Source organism: Rhinoderma darwinii, chromosome 9, assembly GCF_050947455.1.
Source record: "Rhinoderma darwinii isolate aRhiDar2 chromosome 9, aRhiDar2.hap1, whole genome shotgun sequence".
NCBI lineage: Eukaryota > Metazoa > Chordata > Amphibia > Anura > Rhinodermatidae > Rhinoderma > Rhinoderma darwinii.
The window spans coordinates 82,937,351-82,964,288 of record NC_134695.1 but is presented as its reverse complement, the minus strand read 5'-3'; the positions used below and the strand labels follow the sequence as shown (position 1 = coordinate 82,964,288).

The following is a 26,938-nucleotide window of genomic DNA, read 5'->3' as shown; positions in this document are numbered from 1 at the left end:
CACAGTGGTGAGAATTTAATGCTGGCGATACATTGTGACTATTGTAAATTGATTTAAAAATTGCAAACAGTCAATTAAAATTGTGTATGATTTTATAAGCAATTTACATCATATGTGTGACTGATATCAGCCGCTCCTCCTATAACACTCCAGTACTATTATATCCTCCAGAGACATTACATCATATGTGACTGATATCAGCCGCTCCTCTTATATCACTCCAGCACTATTATATCCTCCAGAGACATTACATCATATGTGTGACTGATATCAGCCGCTCCTCTTATATCACTGCTGTACTATTATATCCTCCAGAGACATTACATCATATGTGACTGATATCAGCCGCTCCTCTTATATCACTCCAGTACTATTATATCCTCCAGAGACATTACATCATATGTGTGACTGATATCAGCCGCTCCTCTTATAACACTCCAGCACTATTATATCCTCCAGAGACATTACATCATATGTGACTGATATCAGCCGCTCCTCTTATATCACTCCAGTACTATTATATCCTCCAGAGACATTACATCATGTGTGACTGATATCAGCCGCTCCTATTATAACACTACAGCACTATTATATCCTCCAGAGACATTACATCATATGTGACTGATATCAGCCGCTCCTCTTATATCACTCCAGCACTATTATATCCTCCAGAGACATTACATCATATGTGACTGATATCAGCCGCTCCTCTTATATCACTCCAGTACTATTATATCCTCCAGAGACATTACATCATGTGTGACTGATATCAGCCGCTCCTATTATAACACTACAGCACTATTATATCCTCCAGAGACATTACATCATATGTGACTGATATCAGCCGCTCCTCTTATATCACTCCAGCACTATTATATCCTCCAGAGACATTACATCATATGTGACTGATATCAGCCGCTCCTCTTATATCACTCCAGCACTATTATATCCTCCAGAGACATTACATCATATGTGACTGATATCAGCCGCTCCTCTTATATCACTCCAGCACTATTATATCCTCCAGAGACATTACATCATGTGTGACTGATATTAGCCGCTCCTCTTATAACACTCCAGCACTATTATACCCTCCAGACATTACATCATATGTGTGACTGATATTAGCCGCTCCTCTTATAACACTCCAGCACTATTATACCCTCCAGACATTACATCATATGTGTGACTGATATTAGCCGCTCCTCTTATAACACTCCAGCACTATTATATCCTCCAGAGACATTACATCATATGTGTGACTGATATCAGCCGCTCCTCTTATATCACTCCAGTACTATTATATCCTCCAGAGACATGACATCATATGTGACTGATATCAGTCGCTCCTCTTATATCACTCCAGTACTATTATATCCTCCAGAGACATTACATCATATATGTGACTGATATCAGCCGCTCCTCTTATAACGCTCCAGTACTATTATATCCTCCAGAGACATTACATCATATATGTGACTGATATCAGCCGCTCCTCTTATAACGCTCCAGTACTATTATATCCTCCAGAGACATTACATCATATGTGACTGATATCAGCCGCTCCTCTTATAACACTCCAGTACTATTATATCCTCCAGAGACATTACATCATATGTGACTGATATCAGCCACTCCTCTTATATCACTCCAGCACTATTATATCCTCCAGAGACATTACATCATATATGTGACTGATATCAGCCGCTCCTCTTATAACGCTCCAGTACTATTATATCCTCCAGAGACATTACATCATATGTGACTGATATCAGCCACTCCTCTTATATCACTCCAGCACTATTATATCCTCCAGAGACATTACATCATATATGTGACTGATATCAGCCGCTCCTCTTATATCACTCCAGTACTATTATATCCTCCAGAGACATTACATCATATGTGACTGATATCAGCCGCTCCTCTTATATCACTCCAGTACTATTCTACCCTCCAGAGACATTACATCATATGTGTGACTGATATCAGCCGCTCCTCTTATAACGCTCCAGCACTGTTATATGGTCTGGACTATTATACTAGTGGCTCTTTCATCCAGGAAGCAGTCATGTGACAGCACAGCTTATTTCCCATAATGTATTGCCTTTGCGTATAACTTTGTATAAATAATGTGTTGTTATAATACTTTATCACAGTTGCGGGCTGAATCAGTGGTGCCGGGACGAATGGTTGAAATGATTGAAGCCATCAAGAAAAAGGACTTTGAGGCTTTTGGACAGTTAACCATGAAAGACAGTAACCAGTTCCATGCCACGTGCCTGGACACCTACCCCCCAATATTTTACCTTAACCAGGTCTCTCATAGAATAATCAGCCTGGTTCACCGCTACAATACCTACTACGGGCAGACTAAGGTAAGACCGTACATATGGGAAGGGGGGACAAACATTTCCCGCAGGTTACACACCCATATTGAAGCTGATGCCAGGTCATTGGTCTTGTTTTGTATGTACAATAATATCTTATAGCAAATCAATTTATTGTGTGTGTGTGTGTGTGTGTGTGTGTGTGTGTGTGTGTGTGTGTGTGTGTATATATATTTATTTATTTGAGGTCAACATACAAAGAGATTGGGCTATAGCTCATTTAAAGGGGTCCCTGCACCGATCCAGAGGATTGTGGAGGGGGCGTAACAGTGGAGATAGTTCAGATGTCATAGGCGAGATATCCAGGTTATGCTCTTATCTGTACCACTAATTCCCCTTCCACCCCACAAGCCCCTTCATTGGTTCAGGAAGACAGAATTGGGGCAGGTTTTGTATATTAGAAAATTGCCGGTGCCTCAGAACTAATATCTGTTTCAGGTGAGAATATTGCGGTATTCATAACTGACATTAATGATCATCGTCCCTGTACCGTTCTGTTGCCTAAATGTAATTAATTTTCATACAGGTCGCCTACAGCTTTGATGCAGGTCCTAATGCCGTCATCTTCACCCTTGAGCCAACAGTCAATGAGTTTGTGGAGATTGTAAAGTCTTCCTTCCCTCCGGAGTCCAATGGAGACCCGTAAGTTACAGATGGAACTCAAAATCATGTAGATGTAATAATTGGAGTCAACTTATTTTGTTTCTTTCACAATAAAGAATAGTATTGAGTGTAGCCAGTGCTTTTGAAATGTATCTTGTGCTGATCCTAAGTTACAGCTTGTGTTATACTCCAGAGCTGAAACCTTCCATCATTCTCTGCTAATTCAGTGTCTGCCCAGAGCAGTCATCTGAAGTTGGCAAAACTAACAGCCCCTCTGCATTAGGGCTTATTCAGACGAACGGGATTTACGTCCGTGCATCGCACCGACCTATATTAGTCTATGGGGCAGTGCAGACAGTTGCGTGATTTTTACGCAGCGTGAGTCCGCTGCGAAAAAGTCACGACATATCCGTTCTTTGGGCGTATTTCGCGCATCACGCACCCATTGATGTCAATGGGTGCGTGAAAATCACGCATGCCACACGGAAGCACTTCCGTGGGACGCGCGTGATTCGCACAACACCTGTGAAAAGGATGAATGAAAACAGAAAAGCACCACGTGCTTTTCTGTTTACAAACATCCAAACGGAGTGTCATAATGATGGCGGCTGCGCGAAAAGCACGCAGCCGCGCATCATACGGGGCTGACACACGGACCTGTCAAGTGCCTTTTGCAAAACGCACACGCTCGTGTGAATCCGGCCTTATAGGAGCTGAGTTGTTCAGTAAAACCAGCAGAATAGTGAGTGCAGTTCCGGAGTATCATACAGTATGTAACCCCGCATCAGTACAGGATAAGTAATGTAATGTATGTACACAGTGACTCCTCCAGCAGAATAGTGAGTGCAGCTCTGGAGTATAATACAGGATGTAACTCAGGATCAGTACAGGATAAGTAATGTAATGTATGTACACAGTGACTCCACCAGCAGAATAGTGAGAGCAGCTCTGGAGTATAATACAGGATGTAACTCAGGATCAGTACAGGATAAGTAATGTAATGTATGTACACAGTGACTCCACCAGCAGAATAGTGAGTGCAGCTCTGGAGTATAATACAGGATATAACTCTGGATCAGTACAGGATAAGTAATGTAATGTATGTACACAGTGATTCCACCAGCAGAATAGTGAGTGCAGCTCTGGAGTATAATACAGGATGTAACTCAGGATCAGTACAGGATAAGTAATGTATGTACACAGTGACTCCACCAGCAGAATAGTGAGTGCAGCTCTGGAGTATAATACAGGATGTAACTCAGGATCAGTACAGGATAAGTAATGTATGTACACAGTGACTCCACCAGCAGAATAGTGAGTGCAGCTCTGGAGTATAATACAGGATATAACTCAGGATCAGTACAGGATAAGTAATGTAATGTATGTACACAGTGACTCCACCAGCAGAATAGTGAGAGCAGCTCTGGAGTATAATACAGGATGTAACTCAGGATCAGTACAGGATAAGTAATGTAATGTATGTACACAGTGACTCCACCAGCAGAATAGTGAGTGCAGCTCTGGAGTATAATACAGGATATAACTCTGGATCAGTACAGGATAAGTAATGTAATGTATGTACACAGTGATTCCACCAGCAGAATAGTGAGTGCAGTTCTGGAGTATAATACAGGATATAACTCCGGATCAGTACAGGATAAGTAATGTAATGTATGTACACAGTGACTCCACCAGCAGAATAGAGAGTGCAGCTCTGGAGTATAATACAGGATGTAACTCAGGATCAGTACAGGATAAGTAATGCAATGTATGTACACAGTGACTACACCAGCAGAATAGTGAGTGCAGCTCTGGAGTATAATACAGGATGTAACTCAGGATCAGTACAGGATAAGTAATGTAATGTATGTACACAATGACTCCACCAGCAGAATAGTGAGTGCAGCTCTGGAGTATAATACAGGATGTAACTCTGGATCAGTACAGGATAAGTAATGTAATGTATGTACACAGTGACTCCACCAGCAGAATAGTGAGTGCAGCTCTGGAGTATAATACAGGATATAACTCTGGATCAGTACAGGATAAGTAATGTAATGTATGTACACAGTGATTCCACCAGCAGAATAGTGAGTGCAGTTCTGGAGTATAATACAGGATATAACTCCGGATCAGTACAGGATAAGTAATGTAATGTATGTACACAGTGACTCCACCAGCAGAATAGAGAGTGCAGCTCTGGAGTATAATACAGGATGTAACTCAGGATCAGTACAGGATAAGTAATGCAATGTATGTACACAGTGACTACACCAGCAGAATAGTGAGTGCAGCTCTGGAGTATAATACAGGATGTAACTCAGGATCAGTACAGGATAAGTAATGTAATGTATGTACACAATGACTCCACCAGCAGAATAGTGAGTGCAGCTCTGGAGTATAATACAGGATGTAACTCAGGATCAGTACAGGATAAGTAATGTAATATATGTACACAGTGACTACACCAGCAGAATAGGGAGTACAGCTCTGGAGTATAATACAGGATGTAACTCAGGATCAGTACAGGATATGTAATGTATGTACACAGTGACTCCACCAGCAGAATAGTGAGTGCAGCTCTGGAGTATAATACAGGATGTAACTCAGGATCAGTACAGGATAAGTAATGTAATGTATGTACACAGTGACTCCACCAGCAGAATAGTGAGTGCAGCATTTTTGCTGGTGAGTGTTTCTTTAAATGTTGGCTATGGGGAAAAATAAAGTTCCCATGTGGATTATCGCTCACCTTCTATGCACATATTTGTTCAACATTTTACTTGCAGCAATTTACAGTGTAAAATATCTGTTTGTTACTGGTGAATATATCAGAGATTTTTGAGCAATTGCTTAAATAGTAAAACACAATATGATTAAGTTGACGGCTTCTTTTAGTTGTAGGACTGTCTACTAATAAAGTGCGAGGAATTGAGACTTGTCCGCAGGGTATAAACGCTTTACAGAGAAAACGCACGTTCCTTTCGGATCTCACCCGGCCTAAGGGCGCGATCCAACTGATAAAATCGTAGCGGAGTATAAATATTGAAACAATTCCCAGTTGATGTAATTACAACACATGCCGTATCGAACGTCCTCATTGCTACAACAAAGTTCTCAGTATTGAGGAATTCACAGTGGGAGACGCTGGACGTCCAGAAATATCCGCTTTAGTCTTTACCTCATTAAGTCTGTATTTCTTGCCCTCGCTCCCCTTCAGTGACAACACCTCATTGTGCAAGAGACACGTTACTCAATCCTTGCGTTTCTAAGGGCGGCCATACACATTAGTTGAAAGTCGGCAAAACTCTGGCTTCTGTGTATGGGGCTGTACCGATCCTCAGCGACATCTGGATTTCAGCATTCCCGATCCTTTTGTTCCTGCAGGAGATAAGCTGCTGCCAAAGGTTTCCGGCAGTGGTTTGTCTCCCTCTCCCCATTGAAAACATGTGTGTATGGGGGAGTCCGGAGGAATAGCGGTACACAGCAACATCTCCAGGGTTATGAGATGGGATATGATGTCATTCTGACAACACTTCCGGTCACGACTCTAAGCCAAAAATTTTGCATCATCTCCATCTAATAAAGTGTTATACAATTCCATCCTAAGATGTATTTTTCAGGAGCTGTTGCTGTGTACCCATAGGGCACTCACCCAGCTTTTCTAGGCTCCTGGATGGCAAATCTGCGTATTTATCCAGGAATACTGGAGCGAGGTGTATCCGTGTGACTAGACAGATCTGTAACAACCTCCATGATCTCATGAACTGCCTCCGCTTACAGGTGGGTTAGTGACTGTCTCGTCTTCACCATAGTTTGTTTCTCCACAGTTATCTTAAGGGGTTACCGGTCGGTCCTGCTCCTCTATCTCAGGAACTCTTGTCTGCCGTAGAAACTGATGTGTGCCCCGGAGGTGTGCAGTACGTCATTGTCACACAGGTACGGTGCATGCTGTGCTGGGGTCACTCTGCTCGGTACCCCCTGACTTGTCAGTATAAATGAAAAAAAACAGCTGCATTCACAATTCTGCTGTTTTCTTATAGCTCTGCGTGCACAACCTGACCACTCTCCACTGCCCACTGGTGATTGATTTTTGTTGTAAAGAGGGAAGTGCGTTATGGGATTTCAGCTAAAGTGTTAGGAGTCATCACAGTGCTGATGGATTCAGTGGCAGTTTGTGATTGCAGCTTTGGTAGTGACTAGAGTATAAGACATGGTGTAACTCATGATGAGTACAAAAAAGTAATAAAACCGAAAAATCATTTCAAAATCGGAGCTTAATTAGAAATATACGCTTTTACTATGGATGTGTCCAAAATTCACAGACCTTGTATCTCTTTGACTCTTTGTTGTTTATTTTGCAGCCAGGACCAGGCCCGGTGGAATCACGAGATCTCTCCCTGGACCTGTTGGGACCTGATGGCCTTCCCAAAACAAGTAGTGCCTGACGTTACATGATTTCAAAAGAAACTCTTTTTTTTAAATGAAATTTCTGAATCCCGACTTATTTCCAGTGTTTGAGATTTCCTCCCACTGGCATTTATAAATCTCAAGGAGAATAATTTAATTACTGGTCACCAAAGCGGACGGGTTTTCTCAAGGAAAAATGAATCCGACTTTTTGACACAATGTTTGTTTTGTATCAGTTATCCCCAGTTTAATGGGAAAATAAAACAAATACACTAATTGATGATTTGCTTTGTTTTCTATTTTACAGGGAATGTGGGGGGTTGAGGGGAAGTTGTATCCTCCATGGCAATGGCTACACAGAGACTTTGGATATGACACAGGTTGCAGGGCCAAAGATTGCTGTGCTACGTTGCCTGCATCACAGTAATGAAAGACAATGTGACCACGATGGGACCCACAGCTTCAGCCCTATTATATACTCCAGACATTACATCATATGTGTGACTGATATCAGCCGCTCCTCTTATATCACTCCAGCACTATTATATCCTCCAGAGACATTACATCATATGTGTGACTGATATCAGCCGCTCCTCTTATATCACTCCAGTACTATTATATCCTCCAGAGACATTACATCATATGTGACTGATATCAGCCGCTCCTCTTATAACACTCCAGTACTATTATATCCCCCAGAGACATTACATCATATATGTGACTGATATCAGCCGCTCCTCTTATAACACTCCAGTACTATTATATCCTCCAGAGACATTACATCATATGTGTGACTGATATCAGCCGCTCCTCTTATAACACTCCAGTACTATTATATCCTCCAGAGACATTACATCATATGTGACTGATATCAGCCGCTCCTCTTATATCACTCCAGCACTATTATATCCTCCAGAGACATTACATCATATGTGTGACTGATATCAGCCGCTCCTCTTATAACACTCCAGCACTATTATATCCTCCAGAGACATTACATCATATGTGACTGATATCAGCCGCTCCTCTTATATCACTCCAGTACTATTATATCCTCCAGAGACATTACATCATATGTGACTGATATCAGCCGCTCCTCTTATAACACTCCAGTACTATTATATCCTCCAGAGACATTACATCATATGTGTGACTGATATCAGCCGCTCCTCTTATAACACTCCAGCACTATTATATCCTCCAGAGACATTACATCATATGTGACTGATATCAGCCGCTCCTCTTATATCACTCCAGTACTATTATATCCTCCAGAGACATTACATCATATGTGACTGATATCAGCCGCTCCTCTTATATCACTCCAGCACTATTATATCCTCCAGAGACATTACATCATATGTGTGACTGATATCAGCCGCACCTCTTATAACACTCCAGTACTATTATATCCCCCAGAGACATTACATCATATGTGTGACTGATATCAGCCGCTCCTCTTATATCACTCCAGTACTATTATATCCTCCAGAGACATTACATCATGTGACTGATATCAGCCGCTCCTCTTATATCACTCCAGTACTATTATATCCTCCAGAGACATTACATCATATGTGTGACTGATATCAGCCGCTCCTCTTATAACACTCCAGCACTATTATATCCTGCAGAGACATTACATCATATGTGTGACTGATATCAGCCGCTCCTCTTATAACGCTCCAGCACTATTATATCCTCCAGTGACATTACATCATATGTGTGACTGATATCAGCCGCTCCTCTTATTACACTCCAGTACTATTATATCCTCCATAGACATTACATCATATGTGTGACTGATATCAGCCGCTCCTCTTATATCACTCCAGTACTATTATATCCTCCAGAGACATTACATCATATGTGTGACTGATATCAGCCGCTCCTCTTATATCACTCCAGCACTATTATATCATCCAGAGACATTACATCATATGTGACTGATATCAGCCGCTCCTCTTATATCACTCCAGTACTATTATATCATCCAGAGACATTACATCATATGTGTGACTGATATCAGCCGCTCCTCTTATAACACTCCAGCACTATTATATCCTCCAGAGACATTACATCATATGTGACTGATATCAGCCGCTCCTCTTATATCACTCCAGCACTATTATATCCTCCAGAGATGTTTACCTATTTGGTTGCCATGCACAACTACTATGCTCTTCCTTTGCACCACCTTTGATACATCTCCTCTATAGTCTACCGAAAAGTTGCTAAAACTTTCGGCAGATGGATCTCCCCCACTGTTAATGCAAATCACAGCAAAAAAGGACATATATTTACTCAAAAAATCACCCAAAAAGTTCATACTTACTGATTCAAGGACAGGTTAAAAAACAGTTCCCAGCAAGATGCAGACAAGCCACAATGCTACATAGACGCTGTTAATGCCTATAAATGAGTGAGGGGTATTTGCTTCCATCTGCACTAAATTCTTATCTGATTGTTAAATTAGGAAGGATATGACCAGCATAGGTGAGAAACCATCTGACATGCAGAAAATGTTACTAACACTTTAAAATCAAGGAATGGTTTTGTCCCCGATTAGATGACCTTGTATAGCTGCACCCACAAAACCGCCCTCAAATCCACTGAAAGGGCAACTTCTATGAAAATCAACTAGCTCTATGGCGGAGGACGGAGCCACCATGTGACCCCTAGTAATATATTGGTGCTCGGGGATTGGAGCTCGGTTGTTTTCATATTGCACACCAAAATATTTGCCTGTAAGATGCACCTGAGTTATAATGTTATCAATCACTAAAGGGGTTGAAGCCTTTTTTAGCCATTTATGAATGCAGCCTGCAGTGTAAAGAATGGAGGTTTTCATTCTGGTTACCATGGTTACATTAGGGGCATGTATAGGTTGCTGTTGTAAGTGTTTCTATTTTTTGTTAGATAAGGAGAAAAAAATAGGTGTGAGTTGCTGAGGTGATCTGTTCTGTATCAGCTACAGTGTTAGATCGGCGTGTTTTTAAAGGCGTGCCTTCATTTTGGCGGCTTTTTTTCCTTTAAAATCACTGACCTGGCTGTTCTCCTTACACAGTGTTTGTATCTGATGAAGAGCCCAGTTTAGGCTTGAAACGCGTAATCTCACGCACTTCAATTACATTGTATGCCATAAAAGTGCCACAGAGAGTCTCGGAGTAACTATTCATTTTTATACAATTTTTTTTTCAATTTTTTTTGTATGTTACTATGCCTGGAGTGGTCTACAGTAAAATGTATTTGGTTGTTTGCACAAGTTTTACAATTTTCTTTCAATTATAGGCAAATTTTCTTTGAATTAACTGAAGACCTGCAGTGGTCCAGAAATATCTCCAAACCAACAGTGCAACAAGAGGATCTCCGTGTGATGAGACTGCGCAGGAGGCGAGGGCAGTGCAGGGAGGTTGTACTGTGTATAGTGGGAGGTGAGGGCAGTGCAGGGAGGTTGTGCTGTGTATAGTGGGAGGTGAGGGCAGTGCAGGGAGGTTGTACTGTGTATAGTGGGAGGTGAGGGCAGTGCAGGGAGGTTGTGCTGTGTATAGTGGGAGGTGAGGGCAGTGCAGGGAGGTTGTACTGTGTATAGTGGGAGGTGAGGGCAGTGCAGGGAGGTTGTGCTGTGTATAGTGGGAGGTGAGGGCAGTGCAGGGAGGTTGTACTGTGTATAGTAGGAGGTGAGGGCAGTGCAGGGAGGTTGTACTGTGTATAATGGGAGGTGAGGGCAGTACAGGGAGGTTGTACTGTGTATAATGGGAGGTGAGGGCAGTGCAGGGAGGTTGTGCTGTGTATAGTGGGAGGTGAGGGCAGTGCAGGGAGGTTGTGCTGTGTATAGTGGGAGGTGAGGGCAGTGCAGGGAGGTTGTGCTGTGTATAGTGGGAGGTGAGGGCAGTGCAGGGAGGTTGTGCTGTGTATAGTGGGAGGCGAGGGCAGTGCAGGGAGGTTGTGCTGTGTATAGTGGGAGGCGAGGGCAGTGCAGGGAGGTTGTACTGTGTATAGTGGGAGGTGAGGGCAGTGCAGGGAGGTTTTACTGAGTATAGTGGGAGGTGAGGGCAGTGCAGGGAGGTTTTACTGAGTATAGTAGGAGGTGAGGGCAGTGCAGGGAGGTTGTACTGTGTATAGTAGGAGGGCAGTGCAGGGAGGTTGTACTGTGTATAGTGGGAGGTGAGGGCAGTGCAGGGAGGTTGTACTGTGTATAGTGGGAGGTGAGGGCAGTGCAGGGAGGTTGTGCTGTGTATAGTGGGAGGTGAGGGCAGTGCAGGGAGGTTGTACTGTGTATAGTGGGAGGTGAGGGCAGTGCAGGGAGGTTGTGCTGTGTATAGTGGGAGGTGAGGGCAGTGCAGGGAGGTTGTGCTGTGTATAGTGGGAGGTGAGGGCAGTGCAGGGAGGTTGTGCTGTGTATAGTGGGAGGTGAGGGCAGTGCAGGGAGGTTGTGCTGTGTATAGTGGGAGGTGAGGGCAGTGCAGGGAGGTTGTGCTGTGTATAGTGGGAGGTGAGGGCAGTGCAGGGAGGTTGTGCTGTGTATAGTGGGAGGTGAGGGCAGTGCAGGGAGGTTGTGCTGTGTATAGTGGGAGGTGAGGGCAGTGCAGAAGGTTGTACTGTGTATAATGGGAGGTGAGGGCAGTGCAGGGAGGTTGTGCTGTGTATAGTGGGAGGTGAGGGCAGTGCAGGGAGGTTGTGCTGTGTATAGTGGGAGGTGAGGGCAGTGCAGGGAGGTTGTGCTGTGTATAGGGGGAGGTGAGGGCAGTGCAGGAGGTTGTGCTGTGTATAGTAGGAGGTGAGGGCAGTGCAGGGAGGTTGTGCTGTGTATAGTGGGAGGTGAGGGCAGTGCAGGGAGGTTGTGCTGTGTATAATGGGAGGTGAGGGCAGTGCAGGGAGGTTGTGCTGTGTATAGTGGGAGGTGAGGGCAGTGCAGGGAGGTTGTGCTGTGTATAGTGGGAGGTGAGGGCAGTGCAGGGAGGTTGTGCTGTGTATAGTGGGAGGTGAGGGCAGTGCAGGGAGGTTGTGCTGTGTATAGTGGGAGGTGAGGGCAGTGCAGGGAGGTTGTGCTGTGTATAGTGGGAGGCGAGGGCAGTGCAGGGAGGTTGTGCTGTGTATAGTGGGAGGCGAGGGCAGTGCAGGGAGGTTGTGCTGTGTATAGTGGGAGGTGAGGGCAGTGCAGGGAGGTTGTGCTGTGTATAGTGGGAGGTGAGGGCAGTGCAGGGAGGTTGTACTGTGTATAGTGGGAGGTGAGGGCAGTGCAGGGAGGTTGTACTGTGTATAGTGGGAGGTGAGGGCAGTGCAGGGAGGTTGTGCTGTGTATAGTGGGAGGTGAGGGCAGTGCAGGGAGGTTGTGCTGTGTATAGTGGGAGGTGAGGGCAGTGCAGGAGGTTGTGCTGTGTATAGTAGGAGGTGAGGGCAGTGCAGGAGGTTGTGCTGTGTATAGTGGGAGGTGAGGGCAGTGCAGGGAGGTTGTGCTGTGTATAGTGGGAGGTGAGGGCAGTGCAGGGAGGTTGTACTGTGTATAATGGGAGGTGAGGGCAGTGCAGGGAGGTTGTACTGTGTATAGTGGGAGGTGAGGGCAGTGCAGGGAGGTTTTGCTGTGTATAGTAGGAGGTGAGGGCAGTGCAGGGAGGTTGTACTGTGTATAGTGGGAGGTGAGGGCAGTGCAGGGAGGTTGTACTGTGTATAGTGGGAGGTGAGGGCAGTGCAGGAGGTTGTGCTGTGTATAGTAGGAGGTGAGGGCAGTGCAGGGAGGTTGTGCTGTGTATAGTGGGAGGTGAGGGCAGTGCAGGAGGTTGTACTGTGTATAGTAGGAGGGCCGGGCAGTGCAGGAGGTTGTGCTGTGCATAGTGGGAGGTGAGGGCAGTGCAGGGAGGTTGTACTGTGTATAGTGGGAGGTGAGGGCAGTGCAGGGAGGTTGTACTGTGTATAGTGGGAGGTGAGGGCAGTGCAGGAGGTTGTGCTGTGCATAGTGGGAGGTGAGGGCAGTGCAGGGAGGTTGTGCTGTGTATAGTGGGAGGTGAGGGCAGTGCAGGGAGGTTGTGCTGTGTATAGTAGGAGGTGAGGGCAGTGCAGGAGGTTGTGCTGTGTATAGTGGGAGGTGAGGGCAGTGCAGGAGGTTGTGCTGTGTATAGTGGGAGGTGAGGGCAGTGCAGGGAGGTTGTACTGTGTATAGTGGGAGGTGAGGGCAGTGCAGGGAGGTTGTGCTGTGTATAGTAGGAGGTGAGGGCAGTGCAGGGAGGTTGTGCTGTGTATAGTGGGAGGTGAGGGCAGTGCAGGGAGGTTGTGCTGTGTATAGTGGGAGGTGAGGGCAGTGCAGGGAGGTTGTGCTGTGTATAGTGGGAGGTGAGGGCAGTGCAGGGAGGTTGTGCTGTGTATAGTGGGAGGTGAGGGCAGTGCAGGGAGGTTGTGCTGTGTATAGTAGGAGGGCCGGGCAGTGCAGGAGGTTGTGCTGTGTATAGTAGGAGGTGAGGTCAGTGCAGGGAGGTTGTGCTGTGCATAGTGGGAGGTGAGGGCAGTGCAGGGAGGTTGTGCTGTGTATAGTAGGAGGTGAGGGCAGTGCAGGGAGGTTGTGCTGTGTATAGTAGGAGGGCCGGGCAGTGCAGGAGGTTGTGCTGTGTATAGTGGGAGGTGAGGGCAGTGCAGGGAGGTTGTGCTGTGTATAGTGGGAGGTGAGGGCAGTGCAGGGAGGTTGTGCTGTGCATAGTGGGAGGTGAGGGCAGTGCAGGGAGGTTGTACTGTGTATAGTAGGAGGTGAGGGCAGTGCAGGGAGGTTGTGCTGTGTATAGTAGGAGGGCCGGGCAGTGCAGGAGGTTGTGCTGTGTATAGTGGGAGGTGAGGGCAGTGCAGGGAGGTTGTGCTGTGTATAGTGGGAGGTGAGGGCAGTGCAGGGAGGTTGTGCTGTGTATAGTGGGAGGTGAGGGCAGTGCAGGGAGGTTGTGCTGTGTATAGTGGGAGGTGAGGGCAGTGCAGGGAGGTTGTGCTGTGTATAGTGGGAGGTGAGGGCAGTGCAGGGAGGTTGTGCTGTGTATAGTGGGAGGTGAGGGCAGTGCAGGGAGGTTGTGCTGTGTATAGTGGGAGGTGAGGGCAGTGCAGGGAGGTTGTGCTGTGTATAGTAGGAGGTGAGGGCAGTGCAGGGAGGTTGTGCTGTGCATAGTGGGAGGTGAGGGCAGTGCAGGGAGGTTGTACTGTGTATAGTAGGAGGTGAGGGCAGTGCAGGGAGGTTGTGCTGTGTATAGTAGGAGGGCCGGGCAGTGCAGGAGGTTGTGCTGTGTATAGTGGGAGGTGAGGGCAGTGCAGGGAGGTTGTGCTGTGTATAGTGGGAGGTGAGGGCAGTGCAGGGAGGTTGTGCTGTGTATAGTGGGAGGTGAGGGCAGTGCAGGGAGGTTGTGCTGTGTATAGTGGGAGGTGAGGGCAGTGCAGGGAGGTTGTGCTGTGTATAGTGGGAGGTGAGGGCAGTGCAGGGAGGTTGTGCTGTGTATAGTGGGAGGTGAGGGCAGTGCAGGGAGGTTGTGCTGTGTATAGTGGGAGGTGAGGGCAGTGCAGGGAGGTTGTGCTGTGTATAGTAGGAGGTGAGGGCAGTGCAGGGAGGTTGTGCTGTGCATAGTGGGAGGTGAGGGCAGTGCAGGGAGGTTGTACTGTGTATAGTAGGAGGTGAGGGCAGTGCAGGGAGGTTGTGCTGTGTATAGTAGGAGGGCCGGGCAGTGCAGGAGGTTGTGCTGTGTATAGTGGGAGGTGAGGGCAGTGCAGGGAGGTTGTGCTGTGTATAGTGGGAGGTGAGGGCAGTGCAGGGAGGTTGTGCTGTGTATAGTGGGAGGTGAGGGCAGTGCAGGGAGGTTGTGCTGTGTATAGTGGGAGGTGAGGGCAGTGCAGGGAGGTTGTGCTGTGTATAGTGGGAGGTGAGGGCAGTGCAGGGAGGTTGTGCTGTGTATAGTGGGAGGTGAGGGCAGTGCAGGGAGGTTGTGCTGTGTATAGTGGGAGGTGAGGGCAGTGCAGGGAGGTTGTGCTGTGTATAGTGGGAGGTGAGAGCAGTGCAGGGAGGTTGTGCTGTGCATAGTGGGAGGTGAGGGCAGTGCAGGGAGGTTGTACTGTGTATAGTAGGAGGTGAGGGCAGTGCAGGGAGGTTGTGCTGTGTATAGTAGGAGGGCCGGGCAGTGCAGGAGGTTGTGCTGTGTATAGTGGGAGGTGAGGGCAGTGCAGGGAGGTTGTGCTGTGTATAGTGGGAGGTGAGGGCAGTGCAGGGAGGTTGTGCTGTGTATAGTGGGAGGTGAGGGCAGTGCAGGGAGGTTGTGCTGTGTATAGTGGGAGGTGAGGGCAGTGCAGGGAGGTTGTGCTGTGTATAGTGGGAGGTGAGGGCAGTGCAGGGAGGTTGTGCTGTGTATAGTGGGAGGTGAGGGCAGTGCAGGGAGGTTGTGCTGTGTATAGTGGGAGGTGAGGGCAGTGCAGGGAGGTTGTGCTGTGTATAGTAGGAGGTGAGGGCAGTGCAGGGAGGTTGTGCTGTGCATAGTGGGAGGTGAGGGCAGTGCAGGGAGGTTGTACTGTGTATAGTAGGAGGTGAGGGCAGTGCAGGGAGGTTGTGCTGTGTATAGTAGGAGGGCCGGGCAGTGCAGGAGGTTGTGCTGTGTATAGTGGGAGGTGAGGGCAGTGCAGGGAGGTTGTGCTGTGTATAGTGGGAGGTGAGGGCAGTGCAGGGAGGTTGTGCTGTGTATAGTGGGAGGTGAGGGCAGTGCAGGGAGGTTGTGCTGTGTATAGTGGGAGGTGAGGGCAGTGCAGGGAGGTTGTGCTGTGTATAGTGGGAGGTGAGGGCAGTGCAGGGAGGTTGTGCTGTGTATAGTGGGAGGTGAGGGCAGTGCAGGGAGGTTGTGCTGTGTATAGTGGGAGGTGAGGGCAGTGCAGGGAGGTTGTGCTGTGTATAGTAGGAGGTGAGGGCAGTGCAGGGAGGTTGTGCTGTGCATAGTGGGAGGTGAGGGCAGTGCAGGGAGGTTGTACTGTGTATAGTAGGAGGGCCGGGCTCTCTATATAACACACCTTTCTTCAGCAGGAAGTGATACTTTGTTGCTAAGAGTTTACAACACAGAAGTTTCTCTCTTCCTTTGATTTGCAGCCATGGGGCAGATAGAATGGGCGATGTGGGCGAACGAGCAAGCGCTGGCATCAGGACTGAGTGAGTATAAGTATCTATGATTTTATCCTGTGTCACTTTATAGATGTCTCACAGCTGAATTTGCCATTCATCTCCTTCATACTTCATTGTTGCAGTCCCATGTAACCCCACAGATAAGACATGGGGAGTACAGTTATTTCAGGGGCTGTTACCTGCAGTCCCATGTAACCCCGCTGATAACACCTTGTAATATCAGTGTAAGTTGTGCTAAAAGACGTCTGGGCTTGACTTCTCTTGTATTGTTATATTCAGCGTACACGTTTATATTCCTAATATTATAACGCATCTGCTTGCTATGGTTTAGGTGATATTTTATTATTTTATCTACATCAGGAGCACTAGTGGTCCCACCTTACAACATCGTGCACCCTCCCCCGTCCGCCCTGTAAACGCCTGTTAATCTGCAATAATAGTTGGGGTGTACTCTAGAGTAAGGGACCCATAGCAGACATCCAAGTGAAGGCTTCTCTTGCTGGGCGATGTCGCACCCCGTCCTGGTATAGGAAGACTTTTTGGTACCCCCCCCCCCATTGTCTCATCCATTGTAGAAGAAAAGGGCGATGTGATGGTGGTGCCCAGCCCAGTGCGTGTTGCCCTCATTCATAGTGAAGGGGGCAAACATGAGCTGGAGAATCCTCTACCGTGGGCTCCCTCTATGGCAGAGACCCTGAGTTAATATAGTCAACAATAATGAAAATTGCGGCAGTAATTTTAGTGGGTTTTTTTTGTCTGAGATTTGTGAGACGGGATCTAATGGTGCAAATTAAGAGCGGCAAATATGTATTCAAATTTCACTTTAAGGCCTCGTCCCCATCGGCCCCTCTATGCTCTCTGGAGATAAAAGTGTTAAATATTCCCCTCATCATTGACATCAGAATATTAAATTAACTCTTTCCTTACAGCTTAGAGGAAACCCGGATCGTCCCCTATTAGATACAGTCCCAGAAGTGCTCACAATTTCTATGATGATATATCGGCGCCTCTGTATGTCATTTTCAGCATGAGCTGCGTACATCTGGGCTCGGCTGTGGTCCCAGAGACCTGAACTCAGCAACACAATCACGTGACATATTTTCGGTCCATGATTTATATAAATTTCTTGCCACAAAGGGAAATGGGTCCCAATAGAGTTAAGCGGGAAATCCTCCACGACTTTAAGGATCTCTGGGTTCTGGGCAAAACATATGTGTTCTGGCTGGTGCAGGGCCTGAGGGGTGGTGGATGATGTACGGCGCCATAGAAGAGTAGAAAACTCGTGTGTCGCGCTCCTTCCCTTCAGGTCCTACACTAGACATGACACAGGGTATCCGTTTTGCCTGGAGTGTTCCTTTAAGTCTTCTGAAATGCCATCCAATTTTAGGATGTGAAAAAAAAAACAAATTCACAACTTCCTAATGGGATTAACGATTAAAAGAAACTTCCCCACGATTATTAAAATGAAGCTGCAACGTCCGGCGGGTGATCCGAAGCTGCCGATAACTGGTTGACCTATAATTTGTCGTTTATCATTAAATCTTTTACACATCCGGGGAAGTTTCAGGGTGAGTATCAGCATCTCAATGTCGACATATTAAATTTGAATGAGGAAGTGAGAGGAGGAAGTAACCGAGAAGTCCCGGAGCCGCACCTGGACCGTGAACAGGTTCTCCCTCATCCAGAATTATAATTGTATCCAGGAATAGAGTGCGAGCCGGGGGTACGGGACGTGAACGTTACTAGAACTGGACAGGGAGGCCATTATGTGCCGTCCTCCATCTCCACTGCTGACCCTCTGTCAAACCCTCAGTACCATTTATAATTCTGGTGTCTATTATGTGTCAGAACGGACTCTGGGCCCCCTCAGGCATTAGTGCCCGGGTGCGACTGCTCCCTCTGCATTCCTTATACCCTGGTTGTCAACCACTGAAAGCTGCTCTGCCTGTGTCAGTCTTCTCTGTAGTCCTGGAATTCTGATCATGAACCTGGAAGACCAGGATTAAGAGAATGATAAGAGTCCTGCAGCCATTATAATGCTCATAAGAGTCTGTTCAGACCTTACAGTTGAGGTGCAGTTAAAACCACATCCGAAAACTGCATGAGATTTTAACGTGATCTGGTGCGTTTGTTTGGTAAAAGTCACAATTGCATCGAAAAACGCATCAAATCTCAGTAAAACCGCATTTGGTTTTTGGATGTGTCTGAATGGACCCTAAGGCCTTAATCTGATGTTTGTCACCCAGTTTAACACAGACCCTGCTCGGCAAATCAGCCCAGCCATGCAGCGCTCCATCCTCTGCTCTCATGTCACTGCACCACTAGGTAGATTTGCCAATTAGAAGCCTCGGAGATCTGGGTGACATCCCCTGTCGGAGCCGTAATTGTGGCCATTTGGGGTATCACCCAGCGTTTATTACAACAATGCCCCCGAGGACCTCATGGCCTATATAAGTACATACCACATATACATTAGTTTTTGTCTTCTAGTCGAATTACATAATTTAGTAGCACACTTGTGGGCCCTTGTAAGAGTTAATTGCGGCCCCCTCCCCCGCTTGCCTGTCAGTAGTGCAGTGTGACTGTTTATTTGGGCGATTTCACAAATGTAAGAAATAATTTAGTTCATCTTTCTGTAGGGAAGTGGAGAGAGAGAGAAGATTGTGACACTGGGTATTTCCTAAAATCATATCCTGTGCTCATGTTGCACCATGGTAGGAGAGATGTATGACCGCACGCGCCCTCATCCCCACACGTAGGCACCAGCCTGACAACATTGCAGCTCCGTCTCTAAACATCACATGTTAAATCTACACATAATGTTGATTTGCTTTATGTATATTCAGCTGATCTTCAGTTACATCATGTCTTCTACTCCAGTCACATCTAAAGCTGCGGTCACAATGTTACTGTCCTCATTGACCAGCTTGGGGTGGAGTGGGGTGCAGCAGCAGACATGTGGTGTCATGTTATTTTGACAGCTCCTCGTCATGTGGCTGTAGTGCTGTGTTGGTGCTATATGGAGGGTAAGCGTTACCACCTCCTACATGGGTGCCCAATAACGGTTAGTATTTCTATTCCGTCACCGTTTTATTATGCGTTCTCGGAATTCATGTCAAAAGAAGAACAAAAAGTCCCGAACTTGCATCCAGTGAGAAGCCGAGAAATTAAATGAGACGATGCATAAAAACTATGTAATCCTCTTAAAGCTGCCTACATACAATTAATATACAAAATATTAATTATTGTCTTGACAAGAACCACCACCAGGGGGAGCTGTAGGGCTGGGCGCAAAATAAAGTCCAGTTCAAAGTGTCCAATCAGATTCCAGCTGCCATATTGCTCCTGATCTTTGATCTTGCTGTGACTAATGTTTCTGTTCTGTCTCCACAGTCCTCCTCTCTGGCGGCATTGTCGCGGTGGCCGGGCAGTTTAAAGGTTGGGAGTTTGGTGCTTATGCCATGTATCCTTTGTTACTGCAATAAAGTGGACCTCTTCCTGCAAAGCGGTGGCAGCCATTGTGCAGACCTAATTAATATTCATAAGACTGCAGCCTATCCAATCACCAGGAGGCTGTACCTCATGAATATGACCGGGGATGTGATTGTAAGACTGTCGTGCCAATGGCTCCTAACTAAGGCCGTCCGCCATACTGTCTTCTGCTATCCCTGGGGTCGGGAACATGAGTGCGGAGTTATAGGGGCCGATAATGGGCGTCTGTGGACCTGTATTTACAGCGGGATTCTATCAGATGTCAGGTCCTCAACCCTACAAATTGTGAAATCTCAGGATAGGAAAATACCACAGTGCAGAATGTTACCAAACAAAGGAAGAAATAATAATATAAATAATAATAATAGAAATAATAATAGAAATAATCTATAATACACACAGGGGGTAAAAGAAATAATCTATAATACACACAGGGGGTAACCGGAATAATCTATAATACACACAGGGGGTAACCGGAATAATCTATAATACACACGGGGTAACCGGAATAATCTATAATACACACAGGGGGTAACCGGAATAATCTATAATACACACAGGGGGTAACCGGAATAATCTATAATACACACAGGGGGTAACCGGAATAATCTATAATACACACAGGGGGTAACCGGAATAATCTATAATACACACAGGGGGTAACCGGAATAATCTATAATACACACAGGGGGTAACCGGAATAATCTATAATACACACAGGGGGTAACCGGAATAATCTATAATACACACAGGGGGTAACCGGAATAATCTATAATACACACAGGGGGTAACCGGAATAATCTATAATACACACAGGGGGTAACCGGAATAATCTATAATACACACAGGGGGTAACCGGAATAATCTATAATACACACAGGGGGTAACCGGAATAATCTATAATACACACAGGGGGTAACCGGAATAATCTATAATACACACAGGGGGTAACAGGAATAATCTATAATACACACAGGGGGTAACCGAAATAATCTATAATACACACAGGGGGTAACCGGAATAATCTATAATACACACAGGGGGTAACAGGAATAATCTATAATACACACAGGGGGTAACCGGAATAATCTATAATACACACAGGGGGTAACCGGAATAATCTATAATACACACAGGGGGTAACCGGAATAATCTATAATACACACAGGGGGTAACAGGAATAATCTATAATACACACAGGGGGTAACAGGAATAATCTATAATACACACAGGGGGTAACCGGAATAATCTTCTTCGCTGCATTACTAAATAATGCATTCCTTTTAATGCAACTTCTTAACCATTTGTAGACTGATACATAGTTGCAAAAATGTAAAACATCCATATAAGTGTGGAGTTCCCCTTCAAATTGTTTCCAGTTCTCCGGAGTATTATACTCTTATAAATGATCAGTAGAGGAATGACGATATCTTCCTCATCTGTGTCTCCCCTGTAATTAGCAGCGGCTCTCCTCATAATAATGTCATTATTCCCCTGGTATTCCCGGTCTTGTATCACCCTGTAATTGTACACAGCCACCGCCGCCGCCGCCTCCTCCGGAATCGATTCTTTTAACTCTTTGGATAGTTTTTACAATTGTCTGGTCAGTTTTTGGCAAAGTACAAAAACCAGCGTTATCCTGGCCTCATGGTTCCTCCTCACTGCCACGTGGTGGGGGGCTGGGGGTAAGTGGCAGCCGATCTCACCACCCCCACAAACCCCTCAGACCATTACCAAAGGGGACTCCTAAAAAATGAATTATCTTCTATTTACCCAGAATTCTGTGTTTCTTCGTCCAGGCCGGCCTCCAGGGTTGACGTTTTGTCACATGGGATAAATTGCCATCCCATCCGACTGGGTTGCAGGACGGCGGAGGGACGCGTCGCCATGCCTACATAAGTATGAATTTGGTGCGGTTTTTCAGCCGAAATTGCCTGCGGCGCCCTACGCTTCTACGCAGCGTATCCGCCCTGTGTGAACATACCCTATATGTAATAATGGGATGGAGTTGCTCCGTCCTTACATGGGGGGGGGCAGCCATTACTACTCTATGTTTCGCATCTTTAGGTCTTTAATTACCATCAGATTCTTATAGGACGGAGATCCCCCAAGAACCGGGCACAGATTGTGGGTCACCTGGAGTATCAGTTCAGTTGCTCTTGGTCGGATTTGAACCCAGGACCCCAGCGCTGCCCCATATATTTGCATTCAGAGTATATAAGACATATTCTTAGCTGTGATTCCTTAACGTCCGCTCCAGAGCTGCTGGCGTCTTCGTTACACTCCTGGAATATCCTAGAAGCAAAAGGAAGAAGGGATCTACCATGGAGAGATGGTGAGTTCGCTGTCCCCCTCCCCCGTACTGGTATGGTGGTCACCGGTGTGTTAATCCCGAAGTGTGAAAACCCATTCATATCAATGGTTCAGTGGCCAACCTGCTCAGCGCTAGGACCCCTTCATTCTGATAATCGTTGGGAGACCCTTAACCCCCCCCCCCCTCATGTAATCTGACACATCTTAATGCAAATTTTTGCTCTTTAATCAGATCTCCAGGCTCCTCCCTGTTTTCAGGCTCCTCCCCTCAGTCTCCCACTGTAATTGAAATCCGTTCTCTCTGTACTGACTTCCTGCAGTGTAAAGCATGAGGGAAGGACAGAGCAGCAGCCTGGTGAGAATGGAGGTGGATTTCGGACTACCTCAAACTCCAATAGACACTGCGGCTGAGCTGGAGCCACTGATCGTCGCTGCATCCTGATGGATTATGATATTTTATTTTGCAGTGGACAGCAGTACATGACACCGGTGGTGAAAGTTTTTGGCCCTCTGACACGTAATTATTACGTCCGCGCTATTTTACATACCATGTGAGTACTTTCTGAGATGGAGGTTTGGTTTTGGCACTTTCTTTTGGTCTGTCTTTGTAAAGGTCGCCTTTCACATAACTTTTAGGCCCCATGCACACAGCTGTAGCCGTAATCCCGGTCTCAGATTACGGCCGCGGACAGTCGTCTGCATTTGGGGGCCGTGCTTCCATTATAAAGTATAGGAGCACAGTCCGTAATAGAAAAAAATAGGAAATTTTTTTACGGAAGCTTTCTACGGCCCGGGACACCTTCCTATAAATATATACGGGAAGGTGTCCGAGGGCCATGGAAATGAATTGCCTAACTACGGATGAAATCTACGGTCGTGTTCATGGGGCCTTGTATGGCCTTTGATAACGCAGAATATTTTATAATCCGGCACCTGTCGGGTTTTGTTAATCCTGAATTTCAGGGATTTCGCTGCAGTTTATTTCATGTGCTGAGATTGCAATTCCCTAAAATATATTACATGCAGCTTTACTTTACTGCCTTGTGTTTTATCAGTGAGTCAAGGGCTTTGTTTTAAAGTTTGTGGCAGACTGGACCCCAGCAGCACTGAGTATTTCAGGACAGGAGTGGGCTGATCTTGTGAGATGTCATAGATTGAGCATTGTGTAGTGGAAGGAACAGGGTTACCCAGCAGCACAGAGTATTTCAGGAGAGGAGGAGGCTGAATTTGTGAGGGTCACAGATTGAGAGTTGCATAGTAGGAGCAGCGTCCCCCAGCAGCACAGATTATTTCAGGAGTGGAGTAGGCGGATATTGTCAAAGGTCACAGATTGAGAGTAACCTAGTAGAAGGAGCAGTCCCCCAGGGGCACAGAGTATTTCAGGAGATGAGTGTGCTGATCAAGTGAGAGGTCACAGATTTAGCGTAGTGGAAGGATCCGGGTCCCCCAGCAGCACAGAGTATTTCAGGAGATGAGTGGGCTGATTTTGTGAGACGTCACGGATTGATAGTTGCATACTAGAAGGAGACGTGTCCCCCAGCAGCACAGAGTATTATTATGAAGCTGTTATTATACTGTGAAATGAAATGTAATTGGCATGACGAAATGTATATAATAACTCGTTTGGTTGCACAGGTTGGCAGTACCCGGGGGTTTTATCTTGGCCACCATCTTGGGGACGGTATGTCTCGGTATTGCAGCCATCATTTACCTCCTGGTGAGTACAATTCATTAAGACCATGAAATCCACCGACCAATGCTCCACTAGGACGACCACACACATTAGATAACAGGCGGCCGGATGTGTATGGGGGGTCCCGACTCTTCCCTGACGGCAGAAGGATCGGGCATGTTGGATTTCACCATGTCTGATCAGGGGTCAGGGAATAGCGGTAGGCGGAGCATGTGTATGGGGGGGTCAGGGAATAGCGGTAGGCGGAGCATGTGTATGGGGGGGGGGTCAGGGAATAGCGGTAGGCGGAGCATGTGTATGGGGGGGGTCAGGGAATAGTGGTAGGCGGAGCATGTGTATGGGGGGGGGTCAGGGAATAGCGGTAGGCGGAGCATGTGTATGGGGGGGGGTCAGGGAATAGCGGTAGGCGGAGCATGTGTATGGGGGGGGGTCAGGGAATAGCGGTAGGCGGAGCATGTGTATGGGGGGGGGGTCAGGGAATAGCGGTAGGCGGAGCATGTGTATGGGGGGGGTCAGGGAATAGCGGTAGGCGGAGCATGTGTATGGGGGGGTCAGGGAATAGTGGTAGGCGGAGCATGTGTATGGGGGGGTCAGGGAATAGCGGTAGGCGGAGCGTGTGTATGGGGTGGGGTCAGGGCATAGTGGTAGGCGGAGCATGTGTATGGGGGATGGGGGGGGGTCAGGGCATAGTGGTAGGCGGAGCATGTGTATGGGGGGGGGTCAGGGAATAGTGGTAGGCGGAGCATGTGTATGGGGGGGGTCAGGGAATAGCGGTAGGCAGAGTGTGTGTATGGGGGGGGTCAGGGAATAGCGGTAGGCGGAGCATGTGTATGGGGGGGGGTCAGGGAATAGCAGTAGGTGGAGCGTGTGTATGGGGGGGGTCAGGGAATAGTGGTAGGCGGAGCGTGTGTATGGGGGGGAGGGGGAGGGGAATAGTGGTAGGCGGAGCATGTGTATGGGGGGGAGGGGTCGGGGAATAGCGGTAGGCGGAGCGTGTGTATGGGGGGGGGGTCAGGGAATAGCAGTAGGTGGAGCGTGTGTATGGGGGGGGTCAGGGAATAGCGGTAGGCGGAGCGTGTGTATGGGGGGGGTCAGGGAATAGCAGTAGGTGGAGCGTGTGTATGGGGGGGGTCAGGGAATAGCGGTAGGTGGAGCGTGTGTATGGGGGGGGGTCAGGGAATAGCGGTAGGCGGAGCGTGTGTATGGGGGGTTCAGGGAATAGCTGTATACTGACCGCTATATAAAGTATTTGGGCAGCTTTACAACTAATATCACAAATCTAAAATCCTGACTAATCCGATCCTGAAGTTTCATCAACATTTTCCAGATGAGACATCACACAAGTCTCTACTATACATCGTACATATATATGTGTGTGTGTGTGTGTGTGTGTATATATATATATGTCTATAGTGTAGTCTGGGGTTTATAGGGGTCCATAGAAGTTTTCATTGCCTAGAGTTTCTATAGAGCTCCAAATTGCTAACCCTAATTTGCCGCCCGTCAGCACCAGCTCTTGCAGGAGTGTCAGCTCTTTGGGCCCCTGGACAATGATATCCATTGTGAAAGCCTCTGAGGGGGATATTTCTCATGATAACGGCGATTATCCGGCATCTTCTGAACTCTACATATTTAGGAGCGACTCCGGTCCTGACTTTTCATTCATTTTACTTCTGAATTCTTTTCTCCGCGTGTCTAGGCTGCGATATGTGGAGAGGAATGGCGCCCCATCGAACCACAAGCACCACCCAAGCTGAAAGTAGCCGAGACAATAAAACGTGCCCCAGAGAACCCCCCTCCTCGTCCTCCTCCTGAGGTGCGCAGGAAGCAGGCGGAGGAGGGTCACGTCAACCCCATATCAGTCCAGGATGAAGTATGACTCCCATCGTACCGGACTTTTTAGAAGGATACGATTGTGTAATAACTGCTTCTTTCCACGGCGCTTCCCATCATGGACCCCTCAGCGCAGCCCTGCCCGCCATTTCATGTTTGCTCCTTGGGTGAGAGTCCGGATCCTGTCAGGACGATGGCAGAGTGACCCTGAATGAAGGATGATCTGTAGGTACTCGTATCATTTATGGATTAGTCGTTATCTCAGAGGTCTGATATTTAAAGGGAACTCCGATATTACATATTCATCAGGGATTCCTCTAGACACCCTAAGGCTGTGGTCCCCAGGAGTGGTGAAACTACAACTCCCAGCAGGATCTGTGTACATGTCACTGCAGGATAGTCTGATAATGAATGACCTGGGATGTGAGGATATAATGACTACTGAGTATTATAAGGCTATGTTCACACTGCTCTCACCTCCGTCGCAGATTCCGTCAGATTTGATGGGAAGAATAGCGCAGCAGGCATTGATATTATTCCCGCCACCGCGTCGGATCCAGCAATGTGTCGTGGTGTTTGTTTTTTAAATGGAAATAACGGCGTAAGTGTGAACATAGCCTAAAGCTGTTAGTCCCGTACCCTGCCCCCACCGTGCCGGACCATCTTAGTGGAACTAATTTATATATATTACAGTTGCTTTCCTAAAGAAATGTTGTCAATAAAGCTTTATATATATTGTAGTATGTACTGACCTCCTAAGATGTCGCCGTTCGCGCTGTCCGTGAGGACTGGGATTATAATAAGGCAGACGGGATGGACTGTTGGTTCTTTTCTGCTGTCAAATTCGGTTTCCCCACAAAGAAGAAAAAGTTACATTGAGTTCATCAAAAGTGTAAAAAGAAAAATAACCAAAAGACCCCGTTTAATGGTCCATCCAATGACAAAATGAGCAGCGATGGCCCCCTAGACTGATCAGCCAAAACATTACAACCCCCGGACTTATATTGAGTAGTCGCCCTCGTGCCCCCCGCACAGCTGTGACCCGTCCATAAGACGTCTGTAGAAGGTTCCTGTGGTCTCTGG

The 26,938-nt window shown here is 47.0% G+C and overlaps 2 protein-coding genes across 5 annotated transcripts in view; both read left to right on the top strand.

Moving 5' to 3' along the window:
- MVD (mevalonate diphosphate decarboxylase) overlaps positions 1-7,679 on the top strand; it is a 107,055-nt gene extending 99,376 nt beyond the window's left edge. For all 4 annotated transcript variants that reach the window (XM_075838352.1, XM_075838350.1, XM_075838351.1 and 1 more), the window contains 4 exons: positions 2,160-2,378; positions 2,917-3,032; positions 6,824-6,932; positions 7,358-7,679. In XM_075838352.1, coding sequence (XP_075694467.1) covers positions 2,160-2,378; positions 2,917-3,032; positions 6,824-6,932; positions 7,358-7,441 — 528 coding nt within the window. In that variant the 3' untranslated portion in view covers positions 7,442-7,679. The remainder of the gene's footprint in view (positions 1-2,159; positions 2,379-2,916; positions 3,033-6,823; positions 6,933-7,357) is intronic.
- A 3,028-nt stretch (positions 7,680-10,707) lies between these two features.
- CYBA (cytochrome b-245 alpha chain) lies at positions 10,708-26,475 on the top strand. Its single transcript, XM_075837090.1, has 7 exons — positions 10,708-10,837; positions 16,492-16,551; positions 19,918-19,987; positions 22,277-22,351; positions 22,797-22,880; positions 23,965-24,046; positions 25,722-26,475. Exons 1-7 carry the CDS (start codon positions 10,780-10,782, stop codon positions 25,899-25,901), a joined length of 609 nt encoding a protein of 202 aa, XP_075693205.1. The 5' UTR covers positions 10,708-10,779; the 3' UTR covers positions 25,902-26,475.
- Positions 26,476-26,938: the final 463 nt, after the last annotated feature.

Bases quoted from the DNA above. Each gene is read 5' to 3' on its own strand.
- CYBA (XM_075837090.1), top strand. From the start codon at position 10,780: ATGAGACTGCGCAGGAGGCGAGGGCAGTGCAGGGAGGTTGTACTGTGT. The intron at 19,988-22,276 runs GTATCCTTTGTT...CGTCCGCTCCAG, and splicing joins GAGTTTGGTGCTTATGCCAT to AGCTGCTGGCGTCTTCGTTA. The intron at 24,047-25,721 runs GTGAGTACAATT...CCGCGTGTCTAG, and splicing joins CAGCCATCATTTACCTCCTG to GCTGCGATATGTGGAGAGGA.